This window comes from Neltuma alba, unplaced genomic scaffold (genome assembly GCF_004799145.2).
Source record: "Neltuma alba isolate B1F8T4 unplaced genomic scaffold, ASM479914v2 tig00003838_pilon, whole genome shotgun sequence".
Taxonomy (NCBI): Eukaryota; Viridiplantae; Streptophyta; class Magnoliopsida; order Fabales; family Fabaceae; genus Neltuma; species Neltuma alba.
The window spans coordinates 80,586-106,641 of NW_021633442.1; the positions used below are offsets into that span (position 1 = coordinate 80,586).

At 35.6% G+C, this 26,056-nt stretch overlaps 4 protein-coding genes across 5 annotated transcripts; 2 read left to right on the top strand and 2 right to left on the bottom strand.

Annotated features, from left to right (window-relative positions):
* Positions 1–837: 837 nt before the first annotated feature.
* On the bottom strand, positions 838–20,222 carry LOC114742614 (plastidial pyruvate kinase 2). 2 transcript variants are annotated; one of them, XM_028930837.1, is made up of 12 exons: positions 20,218–20,222; positions 5,365–5,556; positions 4,590–4,755; positions 3,836–3,970; positions 3,600–3,710; positions 3,425–3,513; positions 3,226–3,288; positions 2,927–3,102; positions 2,191–2,293; positions 1,929–2,077; positions 1,380–1,488; positions 838–1,145 (listed from the first exon to the last, which is right to left on the bottom strand). In XM_028930837.1, the coding sequence occupies exons 2-12, from the start codon at positions 5,515–5,517 to the stop codon at positions 1,038–1,040; spliced, it is 1,362 nt and encodes a 453-aa protein (XP_028786670.1). In that variant the 5' UTR covers positions 5,518–5,556; positions 20,218–20,222; the 3' UTR covers positions 838–1,037. The 2 variants fall into 2 exon arrangements, with proteins under 2 accessions (XP_028786670.1, XP_028786669.1); XM_028930836.1 differs by lacking the exon at positions 20,218–20,222 and adding an exon at positions 5,743–6,173 and having other exon boundaries at positions 5,365–5,652.
* LOC114742613 (receptor-like protein EIX2) lies at positions 11,293–13,893 on the top strand. Its single transcript, XM_028930835.1, has 2 exons — positions 11,293–13,610; positions 13,701–13,893. Exon 1 carries the CDS (start codon positions 11,373–11,375, stop codon positions 13,593–13,595), a length of 2,223 nt encoding a protein of 740 aa, XP_028786668.1. The 5' UTR covers positions 11,293–11,372; the 3' UTR covers positions 13,596–13,610; positions 13,701–13,893.
* LOC114742617 (secoisolariciresinol dehydrogenase-like) lies at positions 14,504–15,623 on the bottom strand. The gene is made up of 2 exons (XM_028930840.1): positions 15,538–15,623; positions 14,504–15,431 (listed from the first exon to the last, which is right to left on the bottom strand). The coding sequence occupies exons 1-2, from the start codon at positions 15,576–15,578 to the stop codon at positions 14,648–14,650; spliced, it is 825 nt and encodes a 274-aa protein (XP_028786673.1). The 5' UTR covers positions 15,579–15,623; the 3' UTR covers positions 14,504–14,647.
* A 355-nt stretch (positions 20,223–20,577) lies between the features above and the next one.
* On the top strand, positions 20,578–22,626 carry LOC114742629 (receptor-like protein EIX1). Its single transcript, XM_028930850.1, has one exon. It carries the CDS (start codon positions 20,578–20,580, stop codon positions 22,624–22,626), a length of 2,049 nt encoding a protein of 682 aa, XP_028786683.1.
* Positions 22,627–26,056: the final 3,430 nt, after the last annotated feature.

A 26,056-nucleotide genomic window follows, 5' to 3' on the forward strand; every position in this document is an offset into this window, starting at 1 on the left:
GGAAAAACATAGGTACCAAATTAAAAATTGAAAGAAAATATAGGTACCTCTAGTATAATTTTTTTTCTTTTTTTCTTTAAAGGAAAACGTACTGGCTCTAGGTTATAAAAAAATTCCCTCCTTTTATTAATGCAAGACATATTTTCAAATTTAATTATGTTGTTCATCTACATCAATTATAATTTAAAAAATCCATTTGAAAATATTGAAATATTTTAGAGAATAAGACGACTTTGCTTGGGGCATATGCACTCGGCTGCGGGGGTCAACGTACCTTTTTTCTTTTAATGAAATAAAATTGTTTTTTTTTTAATCTTTGTCACCAAAACGGGAAAAAAAGCGAGGAAAAGTAAATAGCAACTACGAAGCTCATTGAACGAGTAAATTTATTTAAAACTACAGAGACACCGAGGGAACCGTTGACAGAAGGAGACTAACTCACTCGAGTGGGACCTCTTCAATTTCCTACAAATTTTATCTCAAAATTCAATGGATCAGTACTATTTTGATTTTATAAGTTGATTTTTTTAAATGAAGTCAAATTATTTCGACTTTAGATACGTGACGCAAGTGTTCCCAAAGACAAGACATTGCATCCACATTTTCGAAATAAATGCATCGATGGTTTCAAGTGAGAACAGGGTAATATAAATAAAATCCACCGCTCTCTAAATTCATCACATCTTTTCAGTATTATTGATTGCTTTCTTACAGTGATCAGGTTCTGAAAAAATACAACAGAATATAACAATTCGATCCCGAGTCCGTCAACCAAGGAAGGAACTGCTCTTTCCAGCCTCTAACAAAATTCAGTCCCACATACAACCTATATAGTAATTTTAAATCATAACAGAACAAATACAATATCATGTAATAAAACAATTGAAACAGAAACAATCTAAACCAAGCAAGCAAAGCAATTGTGACATCAAACCACCAAGAGGCAAAGAGGTAACGTAATGCTACTCTAGACTAGATTATCCTGTTTTATGAGCTCAAAACTTAACCAGTGGTTGTAACCCATCTTTTGTTGCTGTTTACACTTGCCGGACCTGGATGTTGTGAGTGGACTGGGACCTCCATATGGGTTGTCTGCCACTCTGTACAAGGGCCACTTCTTCTCCTTCCTTTACCATTCCTTGCTTCTGAAGGTAGAAACCATGAATATATACTCATCATAAGTGCACGCAAAAGACCAAACACGAGTAAAACAAGCATTGTAGTACAGCAATCCTTTTCTTCCCCTTATTTTTTCGTTTTTCTCCTTTACTTTTTTGGGCGAAGGGGGTGTTTACATGGAAGTGTGAAATATCAACTTTAACACATCAATAATAGCTTATTTACCAGGGGTGTAAAACACAAATGCTTCAAAACAATACCTGGAGTAAGCCTAGCGCTCTAGCAAAAGTCTCCTCCGCATCGTCAGAAAATTCCATATATATGGGACACACCCCTTGATACAAGGCCAGCCGCTGTTGTATCCTCTTGCTGTGTGGGCAGCAAAATTTTCAGTTTTCAGATCATAAAGCTTTCACAAATACTCAATGTATAACAAAAAACAGTAATATGTATCAGTTTAGCTTTTAAAGACATAATGCACACATCTTCAGGGAAAGAATGGAATGAATTCCATCAGATGCATCAGTTAAATCCTAGAGGCACATCTTCAGGGAAAGAATGGAATGAAATCCATCAGATGCATCGGTTAAATCCTGGAAGATTAGGGAAATTGTAACATTGTAAATGTAAATATTCACCAATGTGCAAAGACAATCGACCAAGATGAGAGAACTCAAGCCCAAAAAAGGTATAAGTACAACATAACTAAATGCATCCAGTATGTCTTTCAGGGAAAGGAGAAAAATATTGAACATTTCTGAAGGCCAAATTTTCTTGATAACAAATGAGGAGGAAGATAAAGTACTTACTTATCAGTAAAAGCAAATATAGTGCCAGAAGGTCGATAGTGGCTCAGTAGGATAGCCATAAAACCTGATCTAGTGAAGACTAAAGTAGAGGTTCCAAGGGTGTTAGACATCATTGTTGCATGGTATGCAAACATCTCGCTCATGTGGTTCTGCAGATGTCCAAGATAAAGAATCAATATATCCGCTCTGATGGTCAAACATAGCAAGACTTTATAGTGGATGAAAAAATTTAGCATGGCTACAGAGCATTGTAACTTCAAACCTTGAATACTTGGCCAAGATTAGGCGGCACTTGACCACCTGGAATGGTTGCTTCTGTCCGTAATGCTACTGTGTGCATTACTTTCACAGCTTTGAGTGGGAACCTGCATGACAACAAATATAATTATTCCCTTTCTTAGGGAGTGATGGTAAGCATACTAGTTGAAAACATTTATTAACTTTCAGCTGTTTCTTGCTTCTGTAGATTACCAACGATATAATCAGTTAACATCAAAGTTTTTCCAAATGACCCAAAATGCTAATATTGCAATTCACTGTCTAATCAGCTCAAGGACAAAATGATAATTTCTTCCCTTAATAATGCACATAGTCTAAATACCATTTATCTTAAATCACAGCAAAGACAAAATTGATTATAATACAACCTGTGTTTCTTTTAGTAGTGTTTTGGGTTGTTAAAGTGACTAACTTTATCTAACACATAGCTATATAGGAGAAATATCAATGTCATTTACAACGCTCATTCCTTTTGAATGACATGTTGTTGAAGTTAGTAATCCCCCAACTATTTGTTACATTAGCAAATCAATGTAATTTGAGAGGTTCAAATCCTCTCAATTTCCTACCAAAATCGACCCATTTTAAAGAGACATGTGATGCATGGGGGGCACTTGAGTCGGGAACCACTTGAATAAGCGACTGAACACACTCTCTTTCCCTCAAAAATTCGCCATTCATTTTTCTACCTTGAGATATGCAGGAAGCTAGTTACTTACTTTCCATGGGCAGTTTCTCCAGAAAGCATAATCCCATCAGCACCTTCACGAACAGCAATAGCAATGTCTGATACTTCTGCTCTGGTTGGTGTAGGGTGTACAATCATGCTTTCCAGCATATTAGTTGCTACAATAACAGCCTTCCCCATGCTACGGCAAATCATGATTATCTCTTCCTATAGTTTGACATTATCAGTCACAACAGATGTTAAGATAAGCTCAATTTAATGTCAACTTCTGGAAGTTTAACCCAACAGAACAATACTTGTATAGTTGCTTTCTATTCAAAATGACATTACCTGCAAAAGTGGAACCTCCTCAATGGGAAGCTCTGCACCAAGATCACCTCTAGCAACCATTGCCTAAATCAGGATTTTAAAAATAGATCGATCAACATTAACAGAATTATTCACAATCACTGTATTTACAATATAAGTGCAAAGCAACCCCCATATAACGCAGCAATATAAAGAAATAAAGCAAGGATTAGATTAAAACCCCATCAGAAGCTGTAATGATTGAGTGCAAGTTTGGTATAGAGTCTGCACTTTCAATCTTCACGATGACATGTATATCAGCACCACAGCCTGAGGTATTGAACAAGAAATTTATTATCTACAGTTATAACCCCTCATATAACTGATTGTTTAAAAACTCTTTTTCTATTTCTTACTTTTTAAATAATTCTTCAATTCATGAACCACTTGAGCATCCTTAACAAAGGAAACGGCATAAAAGTCAACTTGGTTATCTACTCCAAATTTGATGTCATCCCAGTCCTTCTCTGCATCAGAATTTTTGTTCATGAGACCAGCTTAACATCAAATAAAAAATTTAGACACAAAGGGGAAGATGGAACATGAATCATCAGAAAAGACAGAAAACAGGATCAGTAAGTAAAAGACCAACCTGTAATGGAAGGCAGTGTTGCACTTTTTCCTCGAACATTCAAATGTCGCCTTGATTTGAGCTCTCCTCCATCGACAACTTCACATTTCACTGAATCAGCCGTCTTTGATTTAACCATCAATGACATCATACCACCTACATCATAAGTAAAAAGTCAATATTCCATCAAACTATGTCTAAGTAATATGGTTTCCTTGATGTGTTGGCTGCACAGTTTGGGAGTCAATGATAGTTTATAAGTTCAAGACCATTTTTAATAAAAAAATTTGACCAACTAAGTGAGGATTTGTGATTGGAATCATTATCGACAAGACTAAGCCCCTTGGGCTTGAAGTGGGGACAAAACACAAGTCCACTATATGCTGCACAAAACTTTTATACAAGATAAGTGATGACTGTTGACATCCCAACCACTTCGTTATTAAAAATCTTATTCCAAATCAAAGACCATTTCAACTTGGAAAACTGAATTATTAAGGCCCATTGTTGGCTTAATTAACATATTTAACAAACTAAATTTTGCTTTTGCTGTAATAGCATGTTCTAGCTCATTATCCATATAAACAAGGTCAGAAACAAGGTAGCACGCTCCGAAATCCAAAGGGAAAGAGGGCTGCTGGTGGAGGAGGGAGGGCTATGTGAAGATTGCTAAACTCTCCATAAGGCCGTGACTAATATGGAGGTAAGCATTAATCAACTTAAAACACGTTTGTGAGAGATGTGAGTGACTGAAGTGATCAAATGATCATCATACCATCAACGAGAAGCATGTCCCCAACTTCCACATCATTGACAAAATCATCGTAGTTCACACTGACACAATCTGGAGTTCCAACACCCCTCTGAATTGTAAAAGTGAATTCCTGACCAGGTGTCAACGTGATTGGTTGTGGCAAATCCCCACTCCTAACCTCAGGGCCCTAAAAGGAAGAAAAAGAACTATCAATCATAAAACCATAAGACAAAACTAAAACCTCAGTCTTGAAAAAGCAAAACAAAGTTCACATCAGTCAAATTCTCATTTACCAAAAGATATGACAAAATCCGACTTTACAACAGGTCAACAGATAATGTTACACAACACAGAAGGAAAATGTTGTTCTAACCGTGAAATAAAATAATACTAGATTAACTGAGTTGTTTTGTGGGTGGCCAATGAAGACACCTCATTCACTAATGTGTACCATTATGAATTGAAATATGAATCACAACAACTGCCAAGTTACAGCATATCATTCTAAAGAGTCACAAAACGATAGGCCACCAGAGGCGAAATAAATGTCATCTCGTACAGATAAAGGAAAGCTAGTCATATCCTGCATATATATTATATTTGCGCAAAATAACCCTGTCGCCTAATAAGCAACATCCTTTCAGTACATACTTCATCGCTATCTTACCGTGCTTAATTGCACTGTACAAAGGCCGATATTTATTTGTCAGTAAACTACTAAAAAAGATGGCGAAAATATAATGTAAGCAACGTAGCAATTTTCAGAAACAAGAAAATAGTCAAAGTTCAAACTTGCCTTAGTGTCAAGCATAATCGAGATCACGTTATCCTTAGATTGTGCATTATACTCCTTAACCAAGTCGATAACTTTCTGATGAGAAGCGTGGTCCCCATGAGACATATTGAGGCGAGCAACATTCATGCCAGCCTCAGCGAGCTTCCAGATCATTTCCCGAGTATTAGTAGAAGGACCAATCGTACAGACTATCTTCGTCTTCCTTCTAACAGTGGGCTTCGACCACATACCAGCTGAAGTGTCACCGAATTGCTGGATTCCACGCAAATGCTGCAACTGCTCCTCAATCTAAGAACACCGAACAAGACTCATAAGCAATTCCCAACTTTCCGTCGCAAAATCGAGGCAGTTTCATAACAAATGATGAAATGTACGAACCTTCAAATCATCCTCGGGTGATACGGGAACTACTTCAGTAGGTGAAAGAGCAGCTTTCCTTGCAGTGATCTGGTATGGCCTTCTGTGGAAGCCCAACTTGGAAGTCTTCTTAGGTGAGAAAACATTGAAAGCAAAAGTCGAAGGCTTTAACGAGTTTTCAGCCCTGGGTTGTGCAGATCCAGGGTTGGGGCAAACGAAGGAGCTGTGAATGGAGCGCGTGGCCACCACCTGGGACATTGTGGATGGAAGTGGAAGAGAGCGAGAAGGAGAGATGTGAGGAGGAGGAAGTAGAAAGGAAGAGGAAGGATTGTGTGTGTGCGAGGTCGAGAAAGAAGGAAGATGGAATTATAGAGGGAAGTTGGAGAAGTCGCCGCAAAATTTGGCGGAGGTTTTGAGAAGACAAAGAAGAGAAGGGAGGCCTCGTTTGTATCGAGGAAAATGACCAGTGCTCTCGCGACTTAGTTTTCGAGGCCCTTTTCTTATCTTTTTTTTTTTTTCCCCTTTTTTTGTCTCAGTCGAGGGACATGCTGTCAAAAATCGCGCGGACGCTGCTTCCAGCAGTTCTACGACGCCGTTTTAAAGCGGGTCTTGAGTCTTTTTCCTTCTAATTTAGAGCGGACTAATTAAAATTTATCCAAATGGCTTATAATAAAAGAAGTATTTGTAAGCTGCAAACTGAATAAGATTAGTGTAAGAAATTACCGGCACATTTATTTCGTGTAAATTTAGTGATAGAAAAAAATACTGGCTCTATTGTCTCAAAGAAATCAAGAGGGAATATGAAATGATTTTTACTAAAAAGTTGTGTTCAGAATTGTATATACCCAAACTTGCTCCATAGAGTCTTGATGTCAATAATAATACTCCCCTGTCCTTAATATATGATATAATTATTAAGTTAATTTTGATTCTAAGTATAAAACTTATTTTTCATATTTATTCGTTTTTCCTAAATTACCTTATGGATACTTTCTTAATTATAATCAAGTAAATAAGGGAGAAAGGATATCAAGAAAAATAATCATGGTGTTTTAAGAAAAACATGTTATATTTTTTATAATTAACTAACCTACCTAACTTTCTTAATCTAATTAAATAGATTTCATATTAAGAAGTGAAGGACTAATAATAAAATATGGTAGAAAAAGAGAATATTAATAAAAGGCGTATAAAAGGATAACCTAATATGAACAGCGCGCCATCCAAGCAGGGACTCTTTAATTATCGTTAAGAAGTTCACCAAACCACAAGAAGACAGCTGCACATATTGAGCAGATGAACTACTTGGTTTTATACATTTCCTAATCACAATCACAGCAAATAGATATATATCTACGGATCCAAACGTGTTTATGCAATGAGATGGACCAAGAAAGAAACATCAACCTGTTCACCAGTTCGGATCCTGAAAATAGGAGTGACTGTTGAAAAAGAGCAGTCTGAAACTTTAATCCATTCTCATAACACCACTGGACCAATCAAATTTAATGAAGAAATCATGCCAATTTGACTCCCTGTTATACGTGCCCTTTTCTTCACCACTATAAGCTTAATTAACTGACATATATAGTAGTACTATATATACACACATAAATATTTTATAGTAGTACTATATATATATACACACATAGATATTCTAATAAAGCATGGGAAAATTGGGGAAGGAAGAAGCATGGGCTTGACACAAAGCAAATTTCAATTAGAGGGTAATAATGCTAGCGATGTATGATCATATGTCTCTTGAATGATGCATTTGTTTTTCCCCCCGACTTCCCTGGTTGTCCAAAAAAACGCTGTACTAATACTTACGTGCAGTACTAATGCGTGCATATATCTGCATTGATATACACATGTAAACATATATATAAAGCTGAATTTCTAGCACTAATATTTTACTATAACATATGAAAAGTTAAGAGAAATAGACTACTGAGAGACCTAGCAAGTTCACTAATTGGAAAAGATTAAGGAAACTTAAAAGTTACTTTAAAATATTTATATGTCTTATTTTTTTTCAAACCAATTTGCTTAACTTATGAACTGATATATAATCTAATAATATATAAAAGTATTTTAAAAAAATTATGTAACATATGTTATAATTAAGTAATTTTTTTTAACTTTTTAAAACTATCTAAATCAGTCAATCAAGTCTTATATTAAAAACTAGAGAAGTGTATTTTATTACCATGTACATAGAGAACTTCCCAATCTTATGCACGTGTACCATAATTGGTCCAGAAGCAATAATAATGTCACTCTTACTATGTGCAGAACCTTGATTAATTAGACTCTAATAATAATGAAGGCACCTTTGGACGCTTTAATGTATTCATCAGCATTCAGAATGCCACAGACGACCTCAAGTTCGATAATAGGATGAGCTTCTTGGTTCCAGGACACAAAGATAAATGCCCTCCAAATGCTTCCCACAACAACCAGCTTGTTGGGTTTGTCATGACGTCAAATGGATGCCAGTTAATCCTAATGGAGCAACAGCTCGCACTTTTTGGGCTTAAAATTGGGTTTCTCTCCCCCATCACTCGGCCCATTTATTGAATAATGGGCCCATACTATTAGTGATCTTGGCACAGCCCAGGAACATTGTGAATCGCTTGCAGAATAGCGATAAATTCAAGATTTTACATTTATCTGACAACGAACCTCTCCTCTGTGTTACGGTCCTCTTATCATCCTCTTCTCTAATGCCCACCCTCCAACGGTCACGAAACACTCAATAAAATGCTGAGACTTGTAGTAAAATAGCATCAAAACAGTGAGTCTTCGATTTTAAATTTAACTGCCTTTTTTTCCCCTTTTAAAAAAAGCCGCTTCTCCTAAATGCTCTACATACCCATTTGAATAACACAACTTGCCTCGAGTTTAATTTAATATGCAAGAACAATTTTCATTCTGACGTGAAACAGTAAAATGTTATATTTGTATGTGCAAATGTCAATATTTTATTGAGTGTCCCATAACCATGAGATGAAATGGAGGGTGAAAATTAGAGAAGAGAACGATAAGAGAACCGTAAGGAAGAAGAGAGGCTTCCCGCTACAGTTATTATTCTACCGCGCACAGCAACGTTATAACTTTTTCAGCAAGCCTTCCTCTAAAGTTCGCATCTTTCAAGTTTCGATTATGTTTACCTAAACTTTAACTGTAATATTAAAAGGTGAAAAAGATTAAATTTAAAAAATATATTAAAATTGGTTATAGCTTTGATGGGGGGTTCAAATTATTAGTAGTGGCGAGTCCCGCCAGCACAGCACTATTTGGCAATTTGCAATATTGGAATCGATCAATGTACGGAGCCATCCATCACTGACTTGATTAGCTGCCACCACTTCCACTGGCTGCTATATTCTAATATTATTGTTTATTGCATCTTCTTACTTTTCCTCTTGGCTCTTCAAATTCTAAAAAAAAAAACCTTAGCATAATCTGATTCATAAGTACTCCTATATGCCTATGTGCTGTTAGAATTTAGAAACCATGATATTTATAGAGTTGTGAAGAGTGTGACATTTTAAAATAAAATGTTTCATTAATTTATTATGGCTTAGCAGCTATTAATGAAATTTATGCATGATTTTTGTAGCTCAAACAAGAAATAGGGAGCCTAACTATAAGTAAACTTTGCCCACTTGATTATGAAGTATGGACAATCCCATTGGGCGGCCACTTCCTTTGGAAAAATTTCATTGGTGGGTAGGTACGCGTGCTGGGAAAGATGTTTTGTGATATTTTAATTTATTTTTTTATAATTTATAAAATATCATTTTCTTGAAATTAATTCATTTGTTTTCATACTTGGAATACATTTATACGAAGAGGCACAATACCTTATCAGCTAGAGAAGTTTTGCATAAGCTTGATCTTGGATTCAATGCTGCTTTCAAACTTAAAGATGACGATCAAGGTGGAGCTCAATGGCTATATATCTGGACTTAAACTGGGAGCCTCTCTATTTAATTTTTTGAAGTGAAATTTATGGGTAATTTTTCCAAAAAGGAAAAAGAAGAAAGCACAAAGGCAGCTGCTTATTGTAACTGATAAACTCAACTTGGAGGCCTAAAGGGAGAAAGCGAAGTTGCTTCTTTCTTCCTTCCAGACGTTTTGATATGCACTATATATCTCAACAAGTAGCCATTGTTGTGTATGAATCTTCGCCCAAAGTTATCTTTTAACACATACACACACATTATGCAATTAGCCTTATTCATAAATCTCAAAATTAGGCAGCAATTTGTCATTTGTGTCTATCCATTTTCTTACTAACAAATTGTTTGGTTTATGGAATCTAGTGTTTTAAACTACCCATTTTTAATGGACTGTTGTGATGCTAAATGGTTTGTCCTTGACTTGACTATTAGAGTAAATGTCGATTAAATTGAGTTAAGTTTTAATCAATCAATTACTAATATACACTAGAGCCAAAATACTTGAACCAAGGCAGAACAATGATATTTAATTAAGAGGAGACTACGAAAGTGATGCCACTTGAATAAGGCTAAAGCCATCTGCAGAAAAATGATTAATCCGAGTCACAGGGCCCCTCTTAACAGTAGTTATTAATTTTAAATATTTGAGTCCTTCGTTGCCATTTTCCTCGAAGGATCTTCCTCTTGTGCACCTGAGTGATTGAGTCCTTTTCAAAGAAGATGGCAGTGCAATGGCTTTAAAACTTCCGTGAGAACTTCTCAACTTAAGTAATGTGAACATGTTCATTGGGTTTGAGTAGGCAAGACCATACTATATATAGGCACTAGTAATATAACTTTTGAATTACAAAAAACCAGACATTGGTCTAATCATTTTTCAAAAGAATGAAGATCTTGAACGCAGTTTCTCTCAAACTCCTTCAAGTAATACTGGTTTTCGAGCTTCATCTTTTTGTTCTCAATGATACTTTGAGAGCTACAGGTGCAGCAGTTAGGTGTCCAGAAAGGGAAAGGCAAGCCTTGCTTCAGTTCAAAGATGGCCTCGTGGACAACAATGGCCGTTTGTCTTCCTGGGGAAGTGAAGAGGAAAAGAGAAATTGTTGCCAATGGGAGGGAGTTCAGTGTAGCAACCGAACTGGACACGTAGAAATTCTCGACCTTCGTGGAGAATTCGGTGACGCAGGAGAACAACAATTCATTTTACAGGGCAATATTAGTGCATCGTTGCTGGAGTTGCAAGACCTGAAATATCTGAATCTTAGTTACAATGATTTCGGAGACAATCATGTCCCGGATTTCTTTGGCTCTCTCAAGAACTTGAGATTCCTTGATCTCAGAAGTTGCTATTTTGGCGGACAAATTCCAAACCAACTTGGAAATCTCTCGAACTTGCAGTATCTTAATCTTGAAAAGATCGGTCTAGGAGGTGAAATTCCATATCAGCTTGGAAATCTGTCGCAGTTGCGGTATCTTGATCTGGGAGAGAATATTCTTGAAGGTACAATACCTTATCAACTTGGGAATCTTTCGAAGTTGCAGAAGCTTGACCTTGGATTCAATACTGCTCTCACACTTGAAGACAAGGATCAAGGTGCAGGTCAGTGGCTATCTAGTCTCACTTCTTTAACTCGACTTGACTTGAGCAAGGTGATTAATCTGAACCATTCTCACAACTGGCTACAAATGATTGGGAAGCTTCCAAACATAAGAGAAGTCAGCCTCACAGGTTGTAGTCTATCTGATGATAATATCATTCCCTTGACACCTTCAAAATGGAAATTTTCAGATTCTCTTGCTAGTTTCGATCTTTCTGACAATGGTTTCACATCGTCCATTATATTCCAGTGGCTATCCAATGTGAGCTCAAACCTGGTTGAGCTTGATCTTAGCAATAACCGCTTACAAGGTCTTATCCCAAATGAATTAGGTAAAATGACTTCCCTAGAGTATCTAGACCTTTCTGAAAATACACTACATGGTGGGATACCTGAATCGTTTAGGGATGTATGTAGCTTACAGTCCTTGACTTTGAAATATAACCTTTTGAATGAAGAACTTCCTAAAATACTTGGGAATTTGTCAGGGTGTGCTAGGCACTCTCTGCAAAATTTGGATCTTAGCTGGAACCAAATCACTGGAACATTATCTGATCTTTCCATATTCACCTCTTTAGAGACTTTAATCCTTACAGAAAATAGTTTGAATGGGTCAATTCCTGAAGGCATTCGATTCTCATCTCAGTTGGTCACTTTGTCCATTCATTCCAACTCTCTGAAAGGCGTCATCACTGAGTCACATTTTGCAAATGTGTCAAACTTGAAGACACTAGACCTTTCTTACAACTCATTAACATTGAAGTTTGGGAAGAATTGGATCCCATCTTTTCAATTGGATCAGATATTTCTTAGATCTTGCACGCTAGGTCCTGATTTTCCTGATTGGTTGCATACTCAAAATAACTTCTCTGTTCTTGATATTTCCGATGCTGGAATATCTGATACTGTTCCACAATGGTTTTGGGGTCTATTAACACCAAATTTATTGTGGCTCAACGTTTCATACAACAGCTTATGGGGCACAATTCCAAACTCCCCAGTAAGATTTTCTAGCTCTCCTGATGTATCTCTAGCTTCAAATCAATTTGAAGGCTTAATTCCATCCTCTCTACGTAGTGCTTCAGTTGTTGACTTGTCCGCAAACAAGTTTTCGGAATCTTCTGCCTTTTTATGTGATAACAGTTCAGCAGATGTGTTGGCCTCATTGGATATATCGAGTAATCAATTATCAGGTAAACTTCCTGATTGTTGGAGCGGTTTCACATCATTGATCTATCTTGATTTGAGTAACAATAACTTATCAGGAAAAATTCCATCTTCCATTGGATCTCTTCTTGCACTTCAAGTATTGATCATGAGAAACAATAGGTTTATTGGGGAGTTGTCTTCGTCTTTGAAGACTTGCACAAGCCTTAAAATGCTAGATGTGGGGGAAAATAAATTGTCAGGACCTATACCTTCATGGATAGGAGATGAATTACAACAGTTACAGATGTTAAGCTTACGAAATAATTGCTTTTCAGGAAGCTTACCATTGCATCTTTGTTATCTGACAAGCCTTCAACTCTTGGATCTCTCTCTGAATAATCTGTCTGGGCAAATTTTCAGATGCTTGAAGAACTTTACTGCAATGATTCAAGAGAGTTCATCAACAAATTTAGTGAGCCCTTCTATATCCAGTAATGGATCAACACCCTTTTATCAATATGATATAAATGCATTGCTCATGTGGAAAGGTGCGCCACAAATGTTTAAGCATAGTAAGTTGTTGAAAAGCATTGATCTTTCGAGCAACCAAATAAGTGGAGTAATTCCAAAAGAAATTGGGGGTTTAGTTGAGCTGATTTCTTTGAACCTATCAAGAAACAGCTTGTCTGGAAGAATTCCCCTTGGCATTGGTAGGTTAATGTCATTGGAATTTCTTGACTTGTCAAGAAACAACTTATCTGGATCAATCCCTTCTAGCCTGGCTTTAATTGACCGTCTCACCATGTTGGATTTATCATATAACCACCTTTCTGGAAAAATCCCAATCAGCACACAGTTGCAGAGTTTTAATGGCTCAAGCTATGAGGGAAATCTTGATCTCTGTGGAAAACCACTTGATAAATCATGTCATGAGGAGAACACACCTCAAGAGCCTACTGGGGTCCAAGAAGATGAGGATTCATTCATATCTAAAGGATTTTATTGGAGTCTGGCAATCGGATTTATAATAGGATTCTGGGGTATTTTTGGCTCAATACTCTTCAGCCGTTCTTGGAGACACGCCTACTTCAAGTTCTTGAGCAATGTGACAGACTGGATTTATGTCAAGGCAGCCTTGAGAATAGCAAAATCCAAGAGGTGACTCGTAAGCTAACCGGTAATACTCCTAGGTTTCTCCCCATTCTTTGCTTTTAACCATTGCTTTCATATTTAATTAGCCTTGATCTGAGTTTATACCTTCTGGCAGAAGAAAATTTCCCTTGAAGGCATCTACTTTGGGCTTGGTTTTCGAGGTTGGAGATCTGTCAGGGGACTAGTCTTTGTTGTGTGGGAAAATGGAAATAATTTTCTTGTTCTGTCAATTAGAAATTTATTTAGTCATTACAGTATGTGAAACTGCTTTGGAAGTGTATGATTAGCTTTTGCGCTGTGTTGTGTTATTACAGTCACATAGAGACAGGGGATTAGCAAAGTCCAAAATCCTACAACAGAGAAATATATAAATCAAAAGGCAAACAATAGTCTGAAAGCCTACGTACTGGGGAAGTATACCGATGGTCTTAATAATGTTTCTAGAAGTAAATGAAAAGCCATTCACTTCTACAATGTGGCCGGAGTCTTTGGGATCTCTGAACAATGATTGGCGTTTAAAAAAATAGTTATATATATATATATATATATAAACATAAAAAGGCCGCTCATTTTAAGAACGTGAAAAAAAAAAAATATTCTAAATAAGATAATCTTTAAAAATAATCTTCACCTCACAAGTTTTGTGTTCTTATCATGACCAATCAAAATCAGAGTTTTCATTTCTGCTCAAGCAAATAAAGATTCTTCAAATTCAAAAGGACACACTGAAAGCTTAATTAGGCATATAATGGAATCTGCCATTTTCTTCAATTTTACTAAAACCATATACATGTATATTCAAATGTACTCCCTCTGTACATCCATCAATACTAATATCTCTTCATTACTCTGGCTTCACTCGTTACTGTGATAATGTGAAAAGAGGCATACAGCTACTTAACAAAGTAGGGATATATAATAGATTAGTTTATTACAAATAGAACATCCATCAAATCCAAAAGCGCACACTGAAAGTGATCAAATCGGACAAAGACGGAGAGGAAAAACCCACACAAATCTCCCAAAACATAACTCAGATTTTCGTGACAGTGAATTCACTCTTTATCCCCCAAAAACAGTGAAGCCAGGATTTGTGATTGTGAATCCTCCATCGACCACAAGATTATAGCCACTCACATATTTAGACTGGTCGCTTGCCAAGTACAGTGCCGCCTCAGCCACATCTTGAGGTTCAAGCTTTGCACCTTTAAGGTTAGAATAAACCCCATGGACTCCCTCATCATCAAGCCTGAAGAAATCCTTGGCCAACGGTGTCGCCACCACGTACGGCGAGACACAGTTCACCCGAATCCCAAACCGTCCGAGCTCCACGGCGGTGTTCCTCGTCAGGCCCACCACTGCATGCTTCGAGCTCGTGTACGCATGTGAAGCCACCCCGCCGATACAGCCACAAACACTAGCCGTTGATAAAATGCTGCCGCGTCGTGCGGGGACCATCACCCTCGCTGCATGCTTGGTCCCCAGAAAAACACCAATCAGATTCACGTTAATCACCTCCTCGAATTCGGATTTGTGGTTTTCGAGGATGCTGGTTTTGTTGACACCGACGATACCAGCATTGTTGAACATGATGTCAAGCTTGCCGTACTTCGAAACCGCAGTGTCCACTGCGTTTTCGATGTCCTTTTCCTTTGTGACGTCGCAATGGACGTAGGTGGCAGAAGAAGAAGATGAAGAATCTGTGATGCTTTTGGAAACGGAGTGACCCAAGTCATCTTGGATATCAGCGATCACCACTTTAGCTCCGAGCTGAGAGAAGAGCCTTGCAGTACACTCACCAATTCCACTTGCGCCGCCTGTGATCAGAGCCGCCTTACCTTCAAGCCTGAAAGTGAATGATTTTACTTACAAGGATACATATTAAAACCTGAAACATAATGGGAAGTTGATAGTTCCATTAACTGACAGATGAAACTCTAATTTTGGCCTACCTTCTCATGGCAACAGAGGCTAGCATGGAGGCACTTCCCATGATGGAGCTTTTCAGCCTTCTTCAATGCCAATCTTCAACTAATTATGTGTGTTGGTTCGAATTTTGCCGTGTGTTATATAATGACAGAGGACGAGGCAGGCCATAGAGTACATATGAGTGGTCGTTTTCAAGTACCATGAATTCGTGGTCGGCGTGGATAAGAGTCACGGTCCAATTTAAACCTCTGGCTTTCATTCCTCTGGTTTATCTTTATTTCAAATTTTATGCACATTAGAATATTTTTATATTGAAAATAAAAAGTAAAGAATAATTGAATCTGAACCATACGAATTAATAGATATGAATGGGGCACAACGGTGATAAGCTCTTGATGCTCATCAGTCTACTTAATGCCAAAAATCGTTCCCATGCGCTCTGTTTACGACAATTCAAGAGCTGGTTAGAGAAACATAGGATGACACGAGAGTGTTATCACACACCTTAAAAGTCATCAACTGTAATTAAGATAAATCGAATGAAAAGTGATTCAAATATTTAGCAATTATTTGGTAGACTGAGACAGTTATTTGTTTCCTTCTTTTTAGTACTCCTCCGGTCCTTAATATAGGACTTAATTATTGAGTTAATTTTGGTTCTAAATATAAAATCTATTTCTCATATTTATTAATTTTTTCTAAATTATCCTTGTAAATACTCCTTTAACTATAATCAAGTAAAAGAGGGAAAGAGGATATTAAGGAAGATGATTATGGTATTTTAAGAAAAACATGTCATATTTTTTTATAATTAACTAACTTATCTAACTTCTTTAATCTAATTAAATTAATTAAATAGGTTTTATATTAATGACCAAGAAAGTATATTGTTACAGATAAATAGCTTGGTATGTAGTAGATTGTTTCGGAGACTTTTGCTTAGTATAAGCCTTCTCATTTGTTTCATGTGTGTGAGTTGGGAGATTTTGCCTTTTTCATCTTTTTTTTTTATTTGTCTTTTTTCAAGCAAAATCTGAAGTAGGAAGTTTCTTATTTTCCAATCAACCACGGGACATCCACGATACATATAACATTTGTTTTAATTTTAGCCAGCTAATGCCACATAAATATTCGATTATGATGAAAAATATGTAAAAAATTCTACATATATTTTATTTTACGCATTAGATCATTACCTTTGTTTTGAATGTACCAATTACCAAACCTGCCCCATCAATGACGTGGGCATTCTTGTCTTGATTTGTATGAGTGAACTGAAAAGTATTGCCACGTGAGATGAATTAATTTATTATTTTAAAATGATAATGATGAGAATTTTAAATGAATATAATGTGGGTATATAATATATCAATTTTTTTATATTAAAGTAATAATGATGGGAATAATAAATTGAATTAATTATAATCCAAAGATCACGTTTGGATTCACGTTTATTGTGTTTTCGTAGGTTCTAATAAGCTTGCTATTTTTTATTCCCCGATGACTCATTATATTTTCCCCCTCTATTTTTTAAAGAAAAGAAAAGGCTTTGCTTTTCAATTACCTTCTTAAATTATATTCAAGAATTCAAAACTGGGCAAATTTTACACTTAATTAAAGTTACAGTTCAAGCTGGTCTCTGTGTGTTCCTCTTTCTTCACCAAAAGTTACAGTTTAAGCTTATTGAAATCACAGAAGATAGACCATGTGACTATGTCAATTCTCTGCACTACAACGTTATAGGGGACTCTATAAATTCAAATTACCCAGTTTCATGTTTTTTAGGACTCGTAAGATTTTTAATATAACGGGTATTAATAATGTGTTTCTTCCATTTTTAATATATAATGTTATTATATTCTCCAACAATATCGCTCTGCCCAATCAAAACATTTCAAATCAAATACTCCTCCGGTCTTAAATGTAAGACCCTTATACTAGTGTGTATAAGGGTCTTATATTTAGGACCAGAGGAGTACGTTTTTTTATGGGGAAAAAAAACCCTTAACTTGAGATGTGAATGCCATTTAGTTTCATTTTTAAACAAGACTTCAGTGTGGGGAAATAACACACACACACACATAAGGAAGGAAGCACATATTGCACATATTACACATATTGGACGGTCCGTCCCAACAAGGCTAGTAATTCAAATTTTATATATAATGACGATGACGGGGATGGTGATTTGTTTATTTACCATAACTTTTACATGGACAGTTGTTGTTGCATCAAACATTGGGCTTTTGTTATCTTATTATAACATTTAAACAAAAACACCATTGGGCTGAATCATGGGCTTGATAAAACGTCGAGCCCATTATGACCCACAGTATCTGATCTCCACCTGTGGGCTGTGGCTTCTATGGAGATATATTTTTCTTTTCATGTTTATTCATTTTTTCATTAACATTTAAGAAAAATAAAAACTAAAAATTGACGTGTGTTTTCTTGACGAACGTTTTAGAAAAATTAATGTAACTCGATGTTGTATTATTATGTATTATTCACTTATTATCTTAGCCTAATCAGACTCGATCGGTCAGTCTATACGAACCAAAAAAATTTTAGCCTGATCATTTTTCAAATGAGATTTCATATTGATACGTAGTCGGGTCCAAACTGGCCTTGACGCAGCCCCGCTTTTCTTTGTGATGTGGAAATTAAATTAGAGTGAAAATGGGGGCTATTGAACATTGACCGTAGAGCTTGGGCCATCACCATTGAATATGTGGGGTCAGATTATACTTCTCTCCGCGATTTTTTCCAAAACAACTTTTTGAATAGCATGAAAATCATATTTAATAAGGTCTCCTGTTTTTAATACAAAAACTAATTGGTTAATTTAAATAGATTAAAAAAATTAGTTAAGTTATTTATTTGTAATAAATAGGTATTGTCTTTTTTAAAATATCCTTATTAATTAAGTGTATTGTTCAGAACTGTTATTATTATATGATTATAACTACTATTATTACAAGGATTATTTTGAGAAAAACTAAATAAATATGAAAGATAAAATAAATTTAAATTTTATATTTAAGATCAAAATATAAGTTAAAAGAATTTTTATACTACCTCCGGTCCTTAATATAAGACTCTGTTTGACTTTTTGATTCTAAATATAAGATCCTAATCTACTTTGTCTCTTATATTTATTTAATTTTTTTAAGATAATCCTTATAATAATTATAGTTCTAATCAATACATTTGATTAGTAAGGATATTTTAGGAAAGACAACATATATTTATGACAAATAACTAATTCAACTTACTTCCTTAATCTCCTCAAATTATTCAATTAGCTCTTATAATTAAGAATATTAAAGATCACAGAGATAATAGTGGAGAAAAGTCTGGCTATGACTGACAGGAGAAATGAAAGTAAATTCCCAACAATACCCCAATATGTTTTCCGAGTCAAAATTATTAGAATGCACAGAAACAATTTAACTTCGTCCTCTCTCTATGTACAGTTATCCCTAATTTTGCCAGCTCAGAGATTTTTGAGTACTGAATCAATTACCACCTCTAATTCTTAATATAAGATTTAATTTGTTGTTTAAACCGTTAACAACTTAGTACTCTCTCTAACATTATCAACTTAGAGATTCAGTTATAAAAAAAATACGCGGACGACGTTTTTTCCTTCAATCCTCTCATGGATGGTGCAATTAATTAGTCGTTGCCTTTGTTGTTGTTTTGTTTTTTTTGTTTTTTGTTTTCCTCTCATCAGATTTTCTTTTCTGAAGTATTCCAAGTCTTTCTTATGAAACTAGTCATCCAAACAAATGTTTCGTGACTGTCACCAGTTTTTCTAATAAATTGTTTGTTTCTTCTTGAATTTTTTTTGCTTTAATTGTCATTTGTGAAAAAAATCCTTGAGTTATGTGCCTATTTTTCTGTTCACATTTCTTCAATTTTTTCATAATTTTTTTTTTTTCATTTTTTGACCAGATTATACTTTTTTTTATATATATTCATTCTGGTGCGTAATGCATTATATTTATATGTGTATGTATGTATTTCCCATTTAATCCCCAAAAAAAAAAAAAATCTATGCCGGTCCCCTCACAACACGACGTCATTTAAGATAAGAGGGAAATGATAGATTGGCTTGAGGCTTGGAAGTCGGAAAATTAGTGATCAATCATATTCGTTTTGAGGGGGATTGTGATACGGGGGAAACAGAAGAATTTTTGACCCTTTTTCCCCTCTTTTTATAAATAAAGAAAACTTTAAATGAATTGAGTATTAACTATTAAGAATCGATATCTATTCCTTCCGATTTAAAAAGCACTTACAAATTGTTCACCCACAAATTTCTTTGTTTTGACAGCAAAACTCGAATTCAAAACTTCATCGATTACATGTTAAATTCTCACCAACTGACCAATTTTTATTGGCGCCATTAACTCATAATTTAAGAGTATAAAGATCTTAAAGTCGTTTATTCTTAATTATACCACTCTTCCATTATTATATATATAGACCTATATTACTTTTAGTCCTAAATATATGACTTAATTTGTAGTACAATTTACACTGTAAACTAGATCTTATATTTAGAATCGAAAACAGTATATATAAGAAACAATTTATTATTTTTTATCACATATAAAAAAATATTACACAGTTCAATGAAAATTTGATGCGATCTTTTTTCCAAAAACGCCTCTGAGTGCTGCCCTTTTTTATGTAACGATAGACTGTAGCGAAACAGTGTTTAATGATGGGCAAAATAAGAAAAAATATCTTCAGACATCCAACTAGGCAACTACTTTTAATTATTTACTCTTCTGATTCTTAGTATAAGACTTATTTTATAGTGTAAATTGTATTACAAAATAATTTTATATTAAAAAATGGAAGAAGTACTATACTTTGCGTTTATTGGTTGTAATAAAAATTTTTTGGTAAAAAAGGTGTAATAAATTAATGCTTAATGAGTCCAAATGATACTGCATCGTTAAATTGTCCAAGAAAGTCATCCTACAATGAAGGTGAAATGATAACAGCACCAATAAAACTTCAATTTTCAAGTCTATTTAACCTAGCACTCCATGGACGCAAAATCAATAGCAACTCTTCAGCTTCGAATCATCAAGCTCAAGACAGATTGCTGTGAATGGAAGGGAGTGTTTTGCGACAACCAAACTGGCCATGTCATCAAGCTCCATCTTCCTGGTGATTTTCCAATGTTCCCCTTGAAAGGTGAGATCGATGCATCATTGGTGGAGTTACAATACTTGATGTATTTGAACCTTAGTTCCAATTATTTTGAAGATAGCTCCATCCCTGAATTCCTTGGCTCTCTAACACACTTAAGATACCTTGATCTCCACAATTGCGGTTTAAATGGAGGAAATATTCCAAGTCAACTTGGGCTCCTTTCACATTTACAATATCTCAACCTCTCAGGGAACTCGGCTCGAGGAGCAATACCTTATCAGCTTGGAAATCTCTCGCAATTGAGGTATCTTGATCTCTCACGCAATTACCCTCTTGGAGGAGCAATACCTCATCAACTTGGAAATCTCGTGCACCTGCAGCATATTGATCTTTCGTCAAATGATCTTGCAGGATCAATACCTCATCAACTTGGAAATCTCTCACAATTGCGGTATCTTGATCTCTCATATACTACTCAGAGCGGAACAATGCCTCGTCAACTTGGGAACCTTACAAACTTGCAAAATCTTCTTCTAAATGGCCAAGGCATTCTCGAGATTGATCAAGAAAATGGTGCTGGACTTGAGTGGCTGTCTAGTCTCACTTCTTTGACCCGTCTAGAGCTGCAAGATGTAATTGATCTCAAATATTCTTACAGGTGGTTGCAAATGATTGCAAAGCTGTCCAACTTGAAAGAGCTAGCTATAACCAATTATCTTTCAGATAAGCATATCCTCTCCTTACCCTCTTTAAAATTCAATTCCCCTTCTTCTCTTTCTAAATTGGATTTCAAGGAGAATAATTTCAAGTCATCTGCAGTATTCCATTGGATCTTAAACATCAGCCCCAACCTTTTTAATCTTAGTCTTCAGTCGAACCAGCTAGAGGGTCCCATCCCTTTTGAATTTGCTAGTATGATGAATTCTCTGGAGAATCTAGACCTTGGGTATAATCAACTTAAGGGTGGATTTAAATTCTTAGGGCATACATGTACCTTACGTTCTTTATCCCTATGGGATAATCTTTTGAGTGAAGAACTTTCAACAATTCTTGAAACATTTTCTAGTTGTGCCCGGTGTTCTTTGGAATACTTGGACTTGAGCTATAATGAAATCACCGGCACACTAGTAAACCTTTCCACATTCTCATCTTTGAAGAATTTTGATATTTCATATAACCTGTTGAATGGGACAATACCCAATGATTACCGATTTCCGTCATCACTAGTGTCTTTGGATATTAGTTCCAACTCCTTAAAAGGCATTCTCACAAACTCAAATCTTGTCAATTTGCATAACTTGAAAGTTTTAGATCTATCTGATAACTCATTGACTTTGAGATTTAGTCATGATTGGGTCCCACCATTTCAATTAGAAGCCATCTATGTGGGGTCATGCGAGTTGGGTCCTCATTTTCCGAAATGGTTGCAGACTCGAAATAATTTTACAGAACTTGACATTTCAAATAATGGAATTTTTGGCACTATTCCAGAGTGGTTTTGGGGTTTGTTGACACCACGGCTTATATACTTGAATGTTTCATGCAACAACATTTCTGGTACATTGCCAAATCTTGCCATTGAATTTGGTGAATACCCTCTTATATCTCTAGCTTCGAATCACTTCGAAGGCTCACTTCCAAAATTTCTACGAAATACAATGGTCCTTCATGTGTCAAATAATAGTTTTTCAGAATTTCACACATTTTTGTGTGCAGATGGGTCAAATCAAAGATTGGAGGTATTAGACCTTGCTGATAATCACTTATATGGACAGCTTCCTAATTGTTGGAGCCCTTTCAAATCATTGATGTTTTTAGACTTGAGTAACAATAATTTCTCTGGAGAATTTCCTATTTCTGTTGGTTCCCTACAAGATCTTGAAGCACTAATCTTTGAGAAACAATGGGTTTACCGAGGAGTTGCTCATTACTTTGAGTAATTGCTCAAATTTAGTAATTCTTGATGCAGCGGAAAACAAGTTCTCTGGATGTATACCTTCACAGATTGGGAATAATGATGGATTGCAAAATTTGAAAATTTTAATCTTACGAAATAACAACATTTCTGGAAGCTTGTCAACTCATCTTTGTTATTTATCAAACCTTCAATTTTTGGACCTCTCTTTAAACATTCTATCTGGACAAATCCCCAAATGCTTCAAAAAATTCAGACAAATGGCTCTAGACAGTGCATATTATTCTGATGGTAGTATTGGTGAGACTGCAGTTTTTACTTTCAATGGAAGAGCTTATTTTGAATACGAACCAATTGTGCTGATGTGGAAACACCAAGAACGCAAATTTAACGGTGACATATTGGTTACAGGCTTTGATCTTTCAAGCAACAAGTTAAGTGGAAAAATTCCACGAGAATTAGGAATGTTAGTTGGGCTGATATCACTAAATTTATCAAGAAATCAGTTACACGGAGAAATTCCTTCGGAGATTGGACGATTAAAATCATTAGACTCTCTTGATTTGTCAAAAAACCATCTCGTTGGTCCAATTCCTTCTAGTTTTGCTCAAATTGATCGTCTTGCAGTGTTAGACTTGTCATATAACAACCTTTCTGGAAAAATTCCAACTAGCACACAACTGCAGAGTTTTGATAACTCAAGCTATGAAGGAAATCTTGGCCTATGTGGAAAACCACTGGAGGTAAAGTGTCCTGATAGGGAGGAACGACCTCAAGAATCAGTTAAATTCCAAGATGATAATGACTCAATTATTTCTAGGGAGTTTTATTGGAGCATGGCGTTTGGATTCATCGTTGGATTTTGGGGAGTTTTTGGGCCAGTGCTTTTTAATCGCTCCTGGAGGCATGCGCACTTCAAATTCCTAAACAATTTGATGGATTCTATTTATGTTATGGTTGCACTGCACATGACAAGCACAATAGGTGGCTTAGAGGCTATCTGGTAATACCTTCCTATATATTTATTCTTGCCTTTATAGCTTTTGCGTTGCATACCTACTATTAATTATTTTCCACTCTACTATATATTTGTGCTTTTAATTTCTGTGCATTTAGTATTTAACTTTTTTTTTGGCCATCAGTATTTAACCTTACTTGTAATTATGTAGTATCAGATCTAAACAACTTGTCAATCTTATGTTTTTTTTTTATCATCATCAAGTAGTTAAATCAGCTTAAAATTCATTGAGCTGGTGTAATATCACCCAAAAAAAACTCACAAACCTACGTTTTTGGAAACTAAGTACTTATGAGATGTAACTATAATTACATGAAAAAGTCAAATTCATGTTGTGCATAATTATTATATAATGAAAATAAATATCCATGAACTACCACTAGTGGAAGGTTTTGAACTTTGGTAGCAGAACAAATTAATCATAAAACGCCTCTGCTCTTTGAATTTTAATTTCTGGTTTCTCTTTCTGTTATAAAAATGTAATTATTATTTTCTGATTTCCTTAACATGAAGCTAGTTTGTTCCTTGCTTTTTGCAGGAGAAACTGGGGTGAATACCTTCAAGCGCAAAGGTTGGACACTACATGCAGAAAAGGGAACATGACATATGTGGCCTAAGAGTTTGCTGAAAGACCAACATAACTGATTGCAATGTTGAAGTAATTAGCAATTACTAAACTAAATAGTGGAACATTAGAGCATGTTGTTGAACTTTGAGATACTATGTATTGTTGTGTATTGTGTTAGGATTTTGATATCAAACAATGATAATCATTATAGCGCAAGTTCATAAGATGTTGTTATTATGATCCTCATCAAACAACTGAACTGAAAACACATACATATATATGAATTGAAACAAGGCACAGGGGCGGGTTCTGTCATTGTATGTGTGTATGCTACAGATTGTGATATATCCATCTCATCAGCCATCGGAATTTGGAGTCAGGTAATGTGATTGATTTACTCTTTACTTGTTCTTCTCTTCTTCTGCCTGAATTCACTCCTACTTCATTGCGCTGTACATACGAAATTATGGATCTATAACAACGTAGGTGTCCTAAGAAAGGAGGACAAAACTTTGGCAGTTTGGCTCACGTCTCAGAGTGGCAGAGGCTTCATCCTCTGTTTCTAATTGAGGGCAGGGCAACGTGTTGTGTTTATGCTTTTTCTTTCCAAGTCAGTATTTTAATATTATAGTGTGAGAGAGGGGGGAGGGGGAGAGGGAAAAGGTGGGGAAGTGGGTAACGTTTTGATTGTCTGCCACTAACGCCTGCTGGGTCGGCCCTTCCCCAGCCACTGCGCTGTGCCTTTCTCACGTTTCTTTCCTTTCGTATAAAAAATGAATTTTTAATATTAAAATTTTGGGTTTTTAAGGGGAAAAAATAAAATTTTGGGTTAGTATAATTTTTGATCTTTTAAATTCATATGAATTTTAGTTTTAGCCTATCAAATTTCAAATCATAAGTTTTAGTCATTCGAGAGATAAAATAGTCTAAATATTTATTAAATTATAGGGACAAATGTTTTAAACAACAAGAAAGTTAAAGAACCAAAACCTATTGTTAAAAATTTAAGAGACCAAATTTAAATAAGAGCAAATTTAAGGGATAAAAACTGCATTAATCCTAAAATTTTTCATTATTACTATTTATTACCCAATGTCTCTTATGATTTTAATATCAAAAATCGTTTTCAATATAATTTTTTCTATTTGCAAAATCCAAACACAAAAGGCCGCTTTCTATCCAATATAAATTTACTCTTCTTTTTTTTCCCCCAGTTAAGGTGTCGCAGACTAGCAGTCACTCACAGGAAGGGGAATTGAAGATTTGTTTTCTATCCGGCTAGAAGAAGGTAAAGTTGTTTTGTACTTGATTATAAATTGATTGCGAATTAATTTTGTTAATTACCTAATTATGTTATGTTCTTGCTCTTGCTTTCGCTTTTGCCCACCAACTATTGTCATTTATTAAGAACATGAAAATGAAATTTCTGAGCTTGATTTTTTGTTCGGGGAGTAAAATTTACGAGGATGATAAATTCGCGGGAAAAGATTTATTTTTTTTTTTTTGAGGGGGAGTTTGGGATAATGAAGACATAAATTCTTCAGCGAAACTCTTGGGGAAGCGAAGAAAATTGACGAGGTCAGATTTTTTTCACGGTTTAAGAAATTACAAGCAGTCACGTACCACCCGCTCCCTGACTCCCACTTGCCTCGTTCTTTGTCCATATTCATTCGATCTCCAATCACACCAAGTCCTTCTTCTTCTTCTTCTGATGCGAGGCAGAAAGCGCGTGTTATCTGAATCAAAGCAGAGTGCACAACTCTCTCATGCGTCCGACCCAATTCAATCTTCGGATTGTAGATAATCCGGTGTTGCACCTACGCCTACCGCCGTTTGTTGTCGTTCATCCTCTCTTCCCTCCGCCTCTCT